The 15,764-nt window shown below is 38.5% G+C and overlaps 1 protein-coding gene across 11 annotated transcripts in view; it reads left to right on the forward strand.

The window, feature by feature from the left end:
- The window catches only part of HERC1 (HECT and RLD domain containing E3 ubiquitin protein ligase family member 1), a 190,046-nt gene that overhangs the window by 25,038 nt on the left and 149,244 nt on the right, over positions 1 to 15,764 (forward strand). For all 11 annotated transcript variants that reach the window (XM_070421306.1, XM_070421324.1, XM_070421311.1 and 8 more), the window contains exons 2-3: positions 4,116 to 5,071; positions 14,617 to 14,712. In XM_070421306.1, coding sequence (XP_070277407.1) covers positions 4,142 to 5,071; positions 14,617 to 14,712 — 1,026 coding nt within the window. In that variant the 5' untranslated portion in view covers positions 4,116 to 4,141. The remainder of the gene's footprint in view (positions 1 to 4,115; positions 5,072 to 14,616; positions 14,713 to 15,764) is intronic.

Raw genomic sequence — 15,764 nt, forward strand, 5'->3', positions numbered from 1 at the left:
AAACAGAGACTTTTGTCTACCAAATTATAGAAATGAACATAAGGTTTGAACAAAACCACAGTAAAAGGCAATTGTTAGTGACTAAGAAAATAGACCAGATTTTCTTTTCCCAGGGTTTTAAACGCTGTAGAGCAGAAACTTGTGCTTTAAGAACCTATTGTTATATCCTTAAGTGTTATAATTTGTGAGTGTTCATTAAATTTTTCAAGTAGGAAATGGATGATCACTCCTTTTTTTTTTTTTTTGTCCCAACTGCTGAAGTTGGACTTGGAGATTGAGGGTGAAGGGAGGGAGAAATCCTAGCTATTCCAGGGTAGAAGTATGGCATCTTCTGGTAATCTCAGTTTTATGTAGGTAAGTTATTTAACTTTTCAGTCTTAAATTCTCAGTTTTATGTAGGAAACATTATTTTATTTAAAAACATGCCATATATTATGAAGTTAAAAGTCAAGATTGTAGGAATTTAAAGTAATTTCTTGCTTAAAATGGACTACTTAGTTTGGGATACCACTTACCTCCTGGAAGTGCACATTCAATCTACTCTGCTGTTAGGACTGTATCTGGGAAGAGATTTGAAAAGTCAGCAATATCTTCTGCACTTTTTCTGTTCTTTCCAGAATTGATTAGAATGCAATAAGATCCAATTTTGTATGTTTTCAGACATTTGGGTTTTGTTTAAAATATAGATGCTTATAGTGTTTTAGAACTGGAAGGGACTTTGAAGATTATTTCATTTGAATCTCATTTTTTAGACAAGTCCTGGGGAGTGTAAGTAGTTTTTCCCAAGGTCATTTCTTAAGTGTTATCATCTTAATTTCCTGATTCTATTCTAATATTTACTGAATCATACTTGTCTTCTTTGTAGCTAAAGTAGGAAGGAAGTTGACAAAGTGACTTAAGACATTAAGGTTTGAAAATGTTGGTTGGTTGAATATAAAGATATAAATTATATGAATCTATTATATACAATCTTGGAGTTTCAGGGAGAATGAAAAAATAAATCAGTTATCAGTAAGTGCAACTTGCCCCAACTTAACTGTTCCTGATAACAAGAACTACACTGAAAGTGGTTGATTAAATAAACAATTTTACTTTGTTTTTGAGCAGTTGTGGGATATCAACACTAGAGATGCTAGGATTTTTTGTTGTTAAAATGCTGTTTATAAAAACAAATCCATTATAAAGATATCTTGCATTTTTATATCTCCTGAATTAAAATAATGTGACATTGGTAATTGTTTTTTAAAGATTTTTTTTATTGATTTTTTTTTTTTTTTAAGAGAGAGAGACAAGGGAGAAAGAGCATCTATATGAGAGTGAAACATCCACCAGCTGCCTCCTGTACGCCCCCTAATGGGGATTGAGCTTGCAGCCCGGGCATGTGCCCTGACAGGTGATTGAACCACCAACCTTTCCATGAGCGGGATGACGCCCAATCAATCACCTGAGCTACCTGGCCAGGGTGATAACTTTTGATTATATAGAATTGTACTTGAAAACAATATGATCATAAAGCTTTTTTGTTTTTCCTTTTCTTGAGAAAAATTTTAAGACTGAAGAGAAGTACAGAGAATAAAAAAGACCCTATGTTTTTTTCTACCATCATTTAACAGGTGTTATAATTTTGTCACATTTATGTGACCATTTAAAAAAATGAAAGAATGGAAACATAACACAAAGTTATGTTCTCTTTGACACCTGCCATCCTCCTGGGCAATCACTATTATGAGTTTAGGGCTGGGGTGGTCCTTCTAAACTTAAAAAAAAACTTTTATAATACATCTCTGCATATATGTGCAATATATAGTAGAGATAGTAATAATGAACAATAGCAGTTTACATTTATTAAGTGTGCACTTTGTTTCAAGCAGTGATTCTAAGAATTTCATTTGTTATTCTCATTTAACCCTTAGGGTAACCGTAGAGGTTCTCTTATTACAGATAAGTAAATATAGCCATGGAGAAATTAATGCTAGCTCCAGGATGATTTGTTGAAGTTTGGTTCTGCTTTAGTAATTTTCTTCATTCTTTGTCCAGTTCTGCAAAAATGGTAACTATTTTTGTTTTGAAAACCTTGCCCTGAAGTTTGCCACCATCTTCCTATTTTCTGTTTCAACTATGTTCAGTGGCAATTGATCAGCTGGGTCATGATAGTGTGAAACCACCTTGGAGTTGGATTGTGGCTCTGGAACATGATTACGTAGAGCAAGATACTTTTGAGGTTTTTTATAAAATCTTTATTGTTGAAAGTATTACATATGTCCCCTATTTTCCCCCATTGACCCTTGAGTTTGGATTTTCATTTGCTCTGTAATCAACTACTTCACAGTGCTCTTTTTTTTAAAAAAAAAATATGTTTTATTGATTTTTTACAGAGAGGAAAGGAGAGGGATAGAGAGTTAGAAACATCGATCAGCTGCCTCCTGCACGCCCCCTACTGGGGATGTGCCTGCAACCAAGGTACATGCCCTAACTGGAATTGAACCTGGGGCCCTTGAGTTCGCAGGCCGACGCTCTATCCACTGAGCCAAACTGTTTCTGGCTTGTTTTTAATATTTAGGCAGATTCTCCGATGGGTTATCTAGGTATTTAATAATGTCACCTGCAAATAAGTTTCTAGAATATATAATACTTATTTTTTTGTTTAATTTTATCCTCAATAATAGTGGTGAAATGTGCACTCTTTCCTTGCATTTGACTCCAAGAGACAGTGCTACTTGTGTTTTTCTTTTGTTTTGCAACTTCTATTCATTTAAAAAAGAAAATCCTTATTCTTGCCTTATTAGTAGATTTTTATTGGAAATGGATGTTGGATTTTATCAGATGCCTTTTTAACATTTCACAATATGACATGTGTTTGGTAATGTTAATAGATTTGCTTATGTTGCACCATCATATTTCTGGAATAAACCCCACTCACATTTCATGTGTTAATCTTTTAATATTTAAAATGTTAACTTTTAACCAAGGGATTGTCAAGGGCGGGGAAAAAAAGAAGACATATGTAATACTTGTTGTAATACTTTAAGCAGTAAAACAATTAAAAACAATAAAATGTTAACTTTTAAAACTTTCTAATATTTTAAATTTAATGTCTTAAAGTTAAAATTTTATTGTTAACTTATAAAATTAACCACTTGCTAATATTTTAGTTGTGAATTTTTGCGACCATCTTTATGGGGCAGTATTATAATTGTATTTTTTGTGCATTGTTGTGTGTTGGTATTGTTACTTTACTGATTACTTAAGAAGAGCTGAGACTTTCCTCATTGCCCTAATGCATTTAAAGTAGCTTAAGAATTGTTTGTTTCTTGAAGGGATGAAAGATTTCTTTCTTAAACATTCAGAACTTGGTTTTTGTTGTTGTTCGTTCCTTTGAATTCATTACTGACTTAATTCATTAGTATCCTAACTATATTATTCCAGCTCTCTAGTTCACTGTTAATTACTGTCAAATTTGTTTTTTGAAATGCATCCTTAATTGAGGAAGTATGAGATATCAGACACTGTGCTAGGTATAGATACCACTTTTGTCTCCTAAACCACCAGTTTTGACTCATTACAGATTATAGAACTAAAAGCAAATTCATTGACTCTTTTTTTCACATTCTGAATTCAGTGTTCATTTTCTTTCTTTTTTTATTTTTTTAATTCTCATTTGAGGATATACTTTCATCAATTTCTAGAGAGAGAGGGAGGGAGAGGGAGAGAGAATGAGAAACATTGATGTGAGAGAGAAATATCGGTCGGTTGCCTCCTGTATGCACTTCAATTGGTATCTAACCTGCAACCTGGGTATGTGTCCTGGCTGGGAAACGAACCTGCGACCTTTGGTGCACGGGCCAACACTCCAACCATACCATCCAGGGCCAAATTTTTTAAATAATATTTTTATTTTGTGATAATTTTAAATTTACACAAAAGTTGCAAAGATAGTACAGAGTTCCCATATGTCCTTCACTCATCTTCTCCTATTATCTTATGTAACCATGGTACATTACTGTTAATTAGTCCAAACATTACTTGAAATCACTATTGTAATATAAGATAGAATTAAAAACATTTTATGATTTATCAATATAAGTTTTTGACTGCTTTTTCTTCTCCCTTTACAGAACTAATGGCTAAAGAATAAATCAACATGGCAACTATGGTTCCACCAGTGAAACTGAAATGGCTTGAACACCTAAACAGTTCTTGGATTACAGAGGACAGTGAATCTATTGCTACAAGAGAAGGGGTTGCTGTTCTGTATTCTAAACTGGTCAGTAATAAGGAAGTAGTACTTTTGCCCCAACAAGTTTTGTGTCTCAAAGGACCACAGTTGCCAGACTTTGAACGTGAGTCTCTTTCAAGTGATGAGCAGGACCACTATTTGGATGCCCTTCTTAGCAGCCAGCTAGCACTAGCGAAGATGGTTTGTTCAGATTCCCCATTTGCTGGGGCACTTCGAAAACGACTGCTTGTACTCCAGCGTGTTTTTTATGCACTTTCTAATAAATACCATGACAAGGGCAAAGTGAAACAGCAGCAACATTCTCCAGAGAGCAGTTCTGGTTCAGCAGATGTCCATTCTGTTAGTGAACGTCCCCGGTCAAGCACTGATGCACTTATAGAAATGGGTGTTCGAACTGGTCTAAGTTTATTATTTGCACTTCTAAGACAAAGTTGGATGATGCCTGTGTCGGGACCTGGACTCAGTCTTTGCAATGACGTTATTCATACTGCAATTGAAGTTGTCAGTTCTTTACCACCATTATCTTTAGCAAATGAAAGCAAGATTCCTCCAATGGGCTTGGACTGCTTATCACAAGTAACAACATTTCTTAAAGGAGTAACTATTCCCAATTCTGGGGCAGACACTTTAGGTCGAAGATTAGCTTCTGAGTTGCTGCTTGGTTTAGCAGCTCAGCGAGGCTCTTTGAGATATCTTCTTGAATGGATCGAAATGGCTTTAGGAGCTTCCGCAGTTGTAAATTCCATGGAGAAAAGCAAATTACTATCAAGCCAGGAAGGAATGATCAGCTTTGACTGCTTTATGACGATATTAATGCAGATGAGGCGTTCTTTGGTATGTATTGTATAAATCTCAACTTTAAAATTTTTATCTAATGATTTTGGGAAAAGTCCACCAAACCGTTAACATATTTGTGGTAATATTGAATGATTTGAGAGTTCTGATGATTGTTATTTAAATATTTTATGTACTTATGAGTGAAGAAACTTTTTACAAGTTGATGTGAATAAGTAATTCAAGGACAGGCTAGTTAGTTCAGTTAAGACCATTGCATCAGGAGTCAGGATTGTAGTTTTAGTTTTATGGCTACTTATGTGAACTTTGGAAGTTCATCTAATTCTTTGTGGTAAACTCATGTAAAATGAGTGTACTCATATAGTAAACTCATGTAAAATGAGTGTGGAGGATATTTGAAAAAAATCTCTAATTTTATCCTTCTCAATTTTAATTAAGCATTGTGCCAAGTGTTATTGTAGGCCCTAGGGATACAGCAGAGAAAAACACAGTTTCTGCCGCATGGAGCTAACAGCCTGGTAAGGGAATCAGTCAGTCAGTAAATAATTTCAGATAGTGAGAAATCCTAAGAATTAAAAATAGGGAGGTAAAGGGAGCCTGTCGTACAAAATTATAGGCTCAGGGCAAAGAGTGGGGAGGGGAAAGGTATGCTATTAATATGGTCAGGGAAAGATGACTCTGAATTGTGACATTTGAGCAGAGACCTGAATGAAGGGGAGTGATGAGCTAATAAGCAAAGATCTGTGAAAAGAGTGTATTGTTCTTGGAGGAAATTAATTGCTTGACTATTATTATGAAACTAATCCTGGGTCCTGCCGGAGTGGCTCAGTTGGTTGAGTGAAGTCCTGTGCACTGAAGGATTGCCAGTTCCATTCCCGGTGGGGGCACATAAATGGGTTGTGGTTTGATCCTGGTTGGGTCATATGGAGGACAACTGATCGATGTTTCTCACATACATCTTTCTCTCTTCCTCTCTTCCTCTTTCCCTCTCTCCTCCTCCCTCTCTCTAAGCATGTCCTCTGATGAGGATTAAAAAAAAAGAAACTAATATTGGGTACCACATTAAAGAACAAACAATAAATTAAAGTGTAGTATGATCAATTTCAAGAATTTCTAAGACTGAAACGTAATACCTTTGTGAAAACCAAGAATAAAAATTCAAATTAAGAATACAAATTTAGCCCGGTCCGGTGTGAATCAGTGGTTGAGCATGGTCCCATGAACCAGGAAGTCACAGTTAGATCCCAGTCAGGGCACATGCCAGGGTTTCCAGCTCGATCCCTAGTAGCGGGGCGTGTAGGGGCAGCTGATCAATGATTCTCTCTCATCATTGATGTTTTTATCCTCTCCCTCTCCCTTCTTCTCTCTGAAATTAATAAGAAAACGTAAAAAATAATACAAATTTAGAATATAAAGACTGGAACATTTATAAACTGACTTAATTTCAATTGGGTTACATGGATCAGTCTTCTGGTGTCCTTTATTACCAAATATCAATTACCACATTTAGTTAAAATAACTAAAAATGCCACTTATAAATTATGTACGTATATTTCAAGACTCCCTCCCCCCTCCAAAAAAAGGTGGGAAGCTCTTTGATTAACAGGAATGTTTCATAGAAAACAATTGTGTTGAATTTGTTTTAAAACCAGAGCATTTAATTTTCACCTGGTTTACATTAAAATCAAGACAAGGAAAGCATACAGTTCTTTGTTCAATATATGAAAGTGTTGACAGGGTCCTATGATCTTCACCTGAAGTGGAAACTGAGAGCGGGAGATGCAATAATTAAAGTAACAACATTTCTTAAAGGAGTAGCTATTCCTTTAAGAAAAGTTTGAGGGAACACATGTGAGAGGCAATTAGGCATTGTTCTGTTTTCTTATTCAATATTTAAACTCATTTACTTGCACATCTATTTTTTCAATTTTCTGATCCTAATACTTTCTGGTAACATTCTCTAAATTTACACTGCTTTCAAACATGTAATGCCATTTAATGACCTGAAATAATGTATCTGTTCATGGGCATGTGTTAGTATTTCTGGGAGAGTTGCTTAATTTTTCATTTACAGTCTATTTATTTTGCATTGCCTTGTTACAAAGAAAATATATTAATGATTGCACAATCTAGTTATCCTATATAATAAAAGCCTAATATGCAAATTGTCCACTCGACCAGGAGTTTGACTGGGAGTTCGACCAGGAGGTGGGGCTGGCCGGCCAACCACCTACGACCCCTCCCCCTGGCCAGCCCCGCCCCGGCTGGTGGCAGCAGGCAGCTGGCGGAAGGGAGGCCCCGACTGGCAACCAGCAGCTGCTAGGGACCCTATCCGTGCACGAATTTTGTGCTCTGGGCCTCTAGTACGATTATATGCTTACTCATGGTGTATTTTCCTTCTTAAACAAAATGCTAAATACCTTGAGTCAGAGGTTTCTTCCCCACCTTACTCTCTAAGGCCTTATCTGCAATATTGCCCCTTAGTGGGAAGAGGGTGCCCCAGGAAACTAGATTGCTTTCTTCAGTATCTGTTTAGTCTCATTGTCTTTAGGTTTGTATGCATATTTGGCTATTAGTTTAACTTGGCCCTAAAGCTTAAGAAATATTTATCCTATCTAATAATAGAGAAACATGGTAATTAACCATAACTTCGCTACCCTTCCCATTGGCTAATCAGCGAGATATTCAAATTAACTGCCAACCAAGATGGTGGCCGGCAGCCAGGCAGCTGAAGCGAACAGGAAGCTTACTTGCTCCAGTGATAGAGGAAGCCAAGGTTCCCCGCCTGCCGCTGCTGGCCTCTAAGCTTGCACTCTAAGCAACTATGTTGCAATTATAGAACCTAAACAAACCCCAGAAACCTGCTTTCAGCCGTCAGAACTGGAGCGAGCAGGACCGCAACAGTGTTACAATTATAGAACCCAAACAAACCCAGATCCCTCCTTTCAGCAGCCAAGGTCTCAGAGCTGGAGCCGAGCCTCAGAGCTAAAGCCAGCTCTCAGCTCCAGTAATAGCCATAGAAGGTAAATAAATCCCAGAATAAAAAAAAAAAAAGAAAAAATGGAGAGGTTGGGAGCTTCAGTCACCTGCCAGCCTGAAAACGGCCCTCAGTCCCTCTCCCAGACTGGCCAGGCACCCCAGTGGGGACGCCCACCCTGAAGGGGGTGTGACCAGCTGCAAACAGCCATCATCCCCTCATCCAGGCTGGCCAGGCACCCAAGCGGGACCCCCACCCTGATCCACGACACCCTTCAGGGCAACCCAGTCGGCCCCACCCGTGCACCAGGCCTCTATCCTATATAGTAAAAGGGTAATATGCAAACTGACCCTAACAGCAGAAAGACTGGGAATGACTGGTCACTATGACACACACTGACCACCAGGGGGCAGACGCTCAATGCAGGAGCTGCCCTCTGGTGGTCAGGGTGCTCTCACATGGGGGAGCTCTGCTCAGCCACAAGCCAGACTGATGGCTTGCCAGTACACTGGTGGTGGTGGCAGCCTCTCCTGCCTCCTCAGCAGCGCTAAGGATGTCCGACTGCAGCTTAGGCCTGCTCCCCGCTGGCAAGTGGACATCCCCCGAGGGCTGCCGGGCTGCCAGAGGGATGTCTGACTGCCAGCTTAGGCCCAATCCCCCGGGGAGCGGGCCTAAGCCAGCAGGTGGTCATCCCCTGATGGGTCCCAGACTGCGAGAGGGCACAGGCCGGGCTGAGGACTCCCCCCCCCCCCCCCCCCCCCCCCGTGCACAAATTTTTGTGCACCGGGCCTCTAGTAGTAAATATATTTACCTACCCCAGTGGTCGGCAAACTCATTAGTCAACAGAGCCAAGTATCAACAGTACAATGATTGAAATTTCTTTTGAGAGCCAAATTTTTTAAACTTAAACTATATAGGTAGGTACATTGTTATGAACTTAATTAGGGTACTCCTAAGGCTTAGGAAGAGCCACACTCAAGGGGCCAAAAAGCCGCATGTGGCTCGAGAGCCACAGTTTGCTGACCACGGACCTACCCAATGTTTTTAATCTTCATTTGATTAACCTATAATAAACATTTTATTCCCTTTTGGCTTGTTTTATTTACTGCTCTCCAATAACTGCACTTAGGGAAAAGGAGAGGTAATCTTTGTTGAGTGCCTACTACCTACCAGGTGGTTTTTTGTGCACTCTCTCATTTATTTATCATGTTAATTTCTAAGGTATTATTTATCCTTATCTTAAGGCTGAAGAAACTGGCAATTATCCTAAATTTACATACCTACTTCTCAAAAGAACTAGAAGTATAAAGTGTACTTTTGATTAAGCACTTATGGGCCAGGCACAGTGTTAACTAATTTCTACTACAACCCTGAATGTCTGTAAAGCCCATGTTTTTTCTGCCTCCCTCCTTCCCTCATATATGTTAAATCAATTTTTTTATTTTTTTCCCTATGGAGGCCTACCTTTTTTTTTTTTTTTTAAATGAGCTGAAAGCATTTCCTACTTCTTTTTTTTTTAATATATTGATTTTTTTACAGAGAGGAAGGGAGGGGGATATAGAGTTAGAAACATCGATGAGAGAGAAACATCCATCAGCTGCCTCCTGCACACCCACTACTGGGGATGTGCCCACAACCAAGGTTCATGCCCTTTACCGGAATCGAACCCAGGACCCTTCAGTCTGCAGGCCAATGCTCTATCCACTGAGCCAAACCAGTTAGGGCATGAAGGCCTTCCTTAAAGTAGACTAAAAATACATTGTTTATTTTATGGCTGGATTTCTAGTTTCTCTCCACTTGGTCTCTTTCATTCATGGGCAAAATGTCAAATACACCTAGTCAGAAAGGTGTCTTTACTCACCAAGACTGTACCCTATAATATAACCTCTTGTTAGGACAAGGACACCCCAGAAAACCAGATTGTTTTCCTCAGAATCCTGGATCTATTCTGGGGGAAGAATTTTGTTTTTGATTTAGTTTGGCTCTCCCAAAGTCACCACAGACCTACATTATATTGAATTTAATTAAATCTCAGATTGACTTTTTAGGGGAAAGACATGGTTATTTAATTGAATTTTATATTTTTTCTTGCACAATAAGCAATAGAGTCCGATGCTCTTGGTCTCCAGAACCCATGCTTCTTACACTTTACAGTAGTGTCTGAGAACTCAGAAAATATCTAGAACCTCTCCTGGTACATTGGACCACAACTGAGCTGATCAATCCCTGTCTTAAGTTTCTCTACCCCTGAAAACTGGGATAAAATTTATCCCCAACCTAGATGTTAGAGGAAGAGACACTAACCATCAATTGAGTACTTGGCATAAGGATTAAAAAAATAGAAGTTTAATCCATAAGTTGTATTTACTTGTGTGATTTTTAAATTCTGCTACCCATACACATAATGATTGTGTTTGAATGGGAGTGCACACGATATTCATTAACTTAGATTTAAATAAAGAGTAGGGGAACAATGTCAGTGTACATCTGTGAATTCTAAAAAAATATCAATAAACACATTGGACTTGGATGCCACTAGGTGTTTACTGAGCACTACGTGCCAAATACTGTTAGGCACTGGCTTAAAAAAATGAATAAGCTTTGTAGTGTCCATGCCCTCAGCCAGCTCGCAGTTTAAGGAGAGATACATGGACATTTCAAATTAATAATAATCCATTATTATTTGACATAATAATGGATTGTACTAGAAGTCTGTACAGGGAGAAGGTGGTGAGATACAGGAGGAGAGCTGGAGGGGAAGGGGCAGGAATTGACTTATGGTGGAGGAACCCCTGAGCTTAGTTGAAAAGTAGGAAGAGTTTGGCTAAAAACATATGTGTCAGTGAGGGGACTAGAAAATTTTTTAGATGAGAGGACCAGATTTCACAAAGTGATAATGTGGAAGAGCAAGTCCTGGATGTATAGGGTAGAATGGGATGAAATGAGGCTGCCAAGCAAGGCAGGGCCTTGTATCACTTGCTTCTTGATCCTGTGGCTTCTTGATCCATTGAACCAATTTTAACTAGAGTAAAACCAGACAGCAAGAACATAAATGTATTCCATCCAGTCTTATGTTCTTGTCTTAATATCTTCTAAGGACAAATGTGAAAAAATAAAAGGTATTACATTATTTTTAATGGTAGGTACTTAAGAAGAAGGTTATTAAGTGAAGACCTATGAGACCACTAGTTTATTATTTTAATTTCTACTTTATCTCTGGACCATTGAACTTCCTATGGTATGTTGTAATGTATATAGTTATACATTTAATGTACTATATTTTTCAAAATTTAATTTCTTTTAAAATGCCTAGGTATAGCCTTTTGTTGTTGTTGTTTTTATATTATGCAGTATGTTTACAAAACACATTAAGAATTCTGTATACAATGGGTTTTAGAGATCGCTGTAATCCTAATTGGGACTAGCCTCTCAACTATTTTGGGAAGAACAGAAAACAGTGACAGTCTCTGCAGACAATGTTTGAAGGATATTTTATTGGTTTCTTATTTTTAAATCTAGTAAGAATTTATTAAAGACTCCCTGTATTTTCTCTCCTTTCTCAGTGTACATGGAGCAAAATGCAGTTACTACTTACTATATGTTAGGAGCTGTGTTAGGCGTGTTTTATACATAATTTCAGTTAATCCTCTCAACAGCTCTATAAAATATATGCATTATTTCTGTCTAAGGATAAGGGATCTTATCTTTCAATCGCACAGTCAAAAAGTGATGGAATTTGGATTTAAACCCAGGTCTGTCTGTTATGAAAACTTTTTTACAGTTTTTAACATTTTCCTCTATACTGTAGAAAAGCATAAAAAAGGTATTGATGGTACTGGTGCCAGCTATTAGGAAGGTACAACATGTTGTTCCTCATCTGCTATTGGCTTGGTGATCACTAGAAGTGTTCTTTAAACAGTGGAGCCAAAGATTACAGTTTTTCCCAATTATGGAATTTGGAGAGGCTATGCCCCAAAGTATTTGCTAATATAGCAACACCTGGGATGTCTAAGGATTAATTAATTTTGAACACTCAGCTTCTAGTATGACTCCAGACCTACAAGTGGCTCTCTAAAGCCTTACCACTCAAAGTGTGAACACCAGACAGCAGCATTGGCATCAACTGGGAGCTTGTTAAGAAATGCAGAATCTCAGGCTCCCATCTATATTTATTGAATTGGAATTTGTATTCTAACAAGATCTCTAGATAATTCAAGTCTATTTTAAAATTTGAGAAGTACCATCTTAAACAATTAAAAAGAAAAGTTGTTTTGGTAGCAGCAGGTTTGTACCTGATGACCCAGTGATAAATTAAATAGCCAACATGTTCATTTCTCTCATTACTTATTAATCATGTAGATTAAAATAATTTGAATTGATAAAATCATAATCATTGAGTTGGATGGGATCTTACTGGGCATCTAGGCCAAATACTTACACAATAGAGGATATACTTTTCTATGGTATATCTGCCTTGTGATCTTCTAGAATATAAATATTTTTATAACACAGTATCCTTTGAAATAAATGCCACTGATGAAAATTTCAAAATTATAGGATTGGCAAATCAGAGAAAGAACTTGACATTTGTGATCTAAAGTTTTAATAATATGTATGGGAATTTGAGGGAGCAATGAAGAGTAAGTTCATTTTCTGGTTTATCATTTCAATGAGAGAATGATTTCTAGTCATAGCCTTTAGGCCCTATTGTGGAGAGTATGCATTTAGTCCCAGAGAGGTACTGTTGTTACCTGATGGGGTCTGGGCCTGGGGTACGTCTCCTTTATTGTGTGGGTTCTTGACTTCATGTAGGAAAGACTTCACAATACAAGTCCAGGTGATTTTGAGAGTATGTTCATTAAAGCTGGAGACAGTGAAACAAAAGAAGGGCTTAAGGTAGGAAAAGCAATAGGAGAGGAAAAGTCAGGGAAAAGGGATCCTTGAAGACAGGTTCAGGGGGTCAGCCTGGATCAAGCTGCCATTGCCCACTGCTCCCCTGGTTGCAAGTCTTGTGGGGTCTCTTAGAGTTTAGGAGAAAAAGCAGCAGAGATACAAGGCCTGGGAGTACTGTTGCCAGAGTGAGCTGTGGCTTTTTTGTCTTGAGGCTTTTTACCTCTCTGGCCTGCCGGAATTCTAGGGAAGGTCTCGGGGAGAGTCTTAACAGAATATTCATTAGCTTTTCAGGTGTGTCAGTATGTTGATTCACCAAAGTGTGCATATAGAGGGCTCAGGGGTTATTTTCTGGTTAGTTTCATTTTTAAAAGAACATCATTAAGAAGGTCATTGAAGAGGGGTGGGGACTGAGGCCCTTCTGTCCGAGGACAGTCTGGAACCGTGGTCTGCAAACTGCGGCTTGCGAGCCACATGCAGCTCTTTGGCCCCTTGAGTGTGGCTCTTCCTAAGCCTTAGGAGTACCCTAATTAAGTTAATAACAATGTATCTACCTATATAGTTTAAGTTTAAAAAATTTGGCTCTCAAAAGAAATTTCAATCGTTGTACTGTTGATATTTGGCTCTGTTGACTAATGAGTTTGCCGACCACTGGCTGGAATATGTAACCCATTTGCTCCTTGGTGTCCTTGGTTAGGGAAGATAAAACCTTGTGATTCCTTAGCTAGCTGTACATTGCTCAGATTGTTTGGTCTTGTTTAATTATACTATCTCATTTTCCCTTACTCCACTTGTCAAGGAGTCTCCTAGCTTTTTACTGTCCTTCCTCCAGCTGTACTAGAAAAAAAGATGCTTTGTTGCTGGGGTAGTCAGTTAGCTCCATGAACTGACTTTAGGACCTTAGTTGTGCTGAAACTAAAAAGGGAGGGCCAGACTTCCTGCTCTGGTCAGGGTCATCACTCAAGTTGGTATGTTCTACTTGCCTGTATCCTTGGGGGCAGTTGGGCAAGGCAGCCCCAGGGGAGTAGAATATTTCCTGGGATCCCATTTACTGCATTCTGAACACCCACAAAGAATGTGTAATTTGCAAAATTCTGCCTCTTTGATTGTTTTTGGCTCAAGCCCTGTGACCCTTAGAACAAATCACTATTTAATAAGGTCATCAGTGAGGGAGTGGCACTTAATTTATGGTTTCACTCTATAGCCACATCCTATATAATAAAAGGGTAATATGCAAATTGACCCTAACAGTGGAACAACCACTGGACCAGTCACCATGAGCTGCACTGACCACCTCTCGGTCCCTTTCCCTGGCTGGCAGGCTCCCATCGCATGATGGCAATCTACGGTGGGGGCGGGGCCGGCGACTGGGCAGGAACAGTCGACCCCTCGGTCCCTTCCCCCTGGCCATCAGGCATCAATCACCCGATGGAGAACGGGTAACTAGGGATGGGTGGTGGTGGTGGGGGTGTGGGGCTGGCTGCAGACAGCTGGGGAAGATGGCCTTGATCACAGGCCATGCCTGGGGACCATACCTGCGCACGAATTTCGTGCGCCAGGCCTCTAGTCTTTTATAACAGTTGATTTCATGACCTAATGTTCAGATTTGATCTTAATGCACATAATCATGTAAACAGTTCTCAAATGTTTTTGTGGACTATTTAAGTGATTTTAATACATATGTTTCTTTTTTTTCCTCACAATGTTTTAATTATAGGGTTCATCTGCTGATCGGAGTCAGTGGAGGGAACCAACCAGAACATCTGATGGGTTGTGCTCACTTTATGAGGCAGCTTTATGTCTCTTTGAAGAGGTATGTAATAATCATGGCTTTTACATTACAAATTACTTTGTGTTAAAATGCTATTGCATGTATTTATCCCTTAAAAATTATCTGTTCTACCTCTGGAAAGGATGCAAAAGAAAATGACATCAATGGTTGTCTCTAGAAAGGGGAGCTGGGGTGTCTGGCATCAGGGATAGGGAACATATTTTTCAGTGTATACCCTTTTATTCATTTTGAATTTTGTATCGTATGAAGATAACTGTAATTTTATCAAAAGTAAAACAGATATAGAAAGACATACAAACAAATGATAGTTTAGTGGTTTATCATTTTTAAAAATCCTTCTAATCTGTATCCAGGTAAATGAATAAAACTATTCTTTCATGTCCTGGCCATAACCCTTTTCCTCCTCACTTAAGTATCCACTGACTTTTAGAGTACAGATGCTCCTCAACTTATGATTGGGTTACGTCCCAATAAACCCCTTGTAAGTTTAAAATATCATTTAGTCAAAAGTGCATTTAATACACGTAACCTACCAAACATCATAGCCTAGCCCAGCCGTGGGCAAACTACGGCCCGCGGGCCGGATCTGGCCTGTTTGAAATGAATAAAACTAAATAAAAAAAAGACCGTACCCTTTTATGTAATGATGTTTACTTTGAATTTATATTAGTTCACACAAACACTCCATCCATGCTTTTGTTCCGGCCCTCCGGTCCAGTTTAAGAACCCATTGTGGCCCTTGAGTCAAAAAGTTTGCCCACCCCTGGCCTAGCCTATGCTACTTTAAACATGTTCAGAACACTTATATCAACTTACAGTTGGGCATAATCATCTAACCCAAAGCCTATTTTATAGTAAAGTGTTGAATATCTCATGTAGTTTATTATGCATATCACTTCTGTACCATCTTAAAGTAAAAAAGTTTTAAATCAAGCCATTATAAGTTGGAGACTGTTTGTAATCACTTCATTGCATTTCTTTATAGTTCTTTACAGGTGTACATCCTTAGACACTATATATAGTCTTGCCCATTATTGTGGACTTTTTAAGTGATTTTAATACATATGTCTCTC

The sequence above is a fragment of the Myotis yumanensis genome, unplaced genomic scaffold (genome assembly GCF_028538775.1).
Source record: "Myotis yumanensis isolate MYYU_CA2020_CCGP unplaced genomic scaffold, mMyoYum1.0.hap1 SCAF_1, whole genome shotgun sequence".
Taxonomy (NCBI): domain Eukaryota; kingdom Metazoa; phylum Chordata; class Mammalia; order Chiroptera; family Vespertilionidae; genus Myotis; species Myotis yumanensis.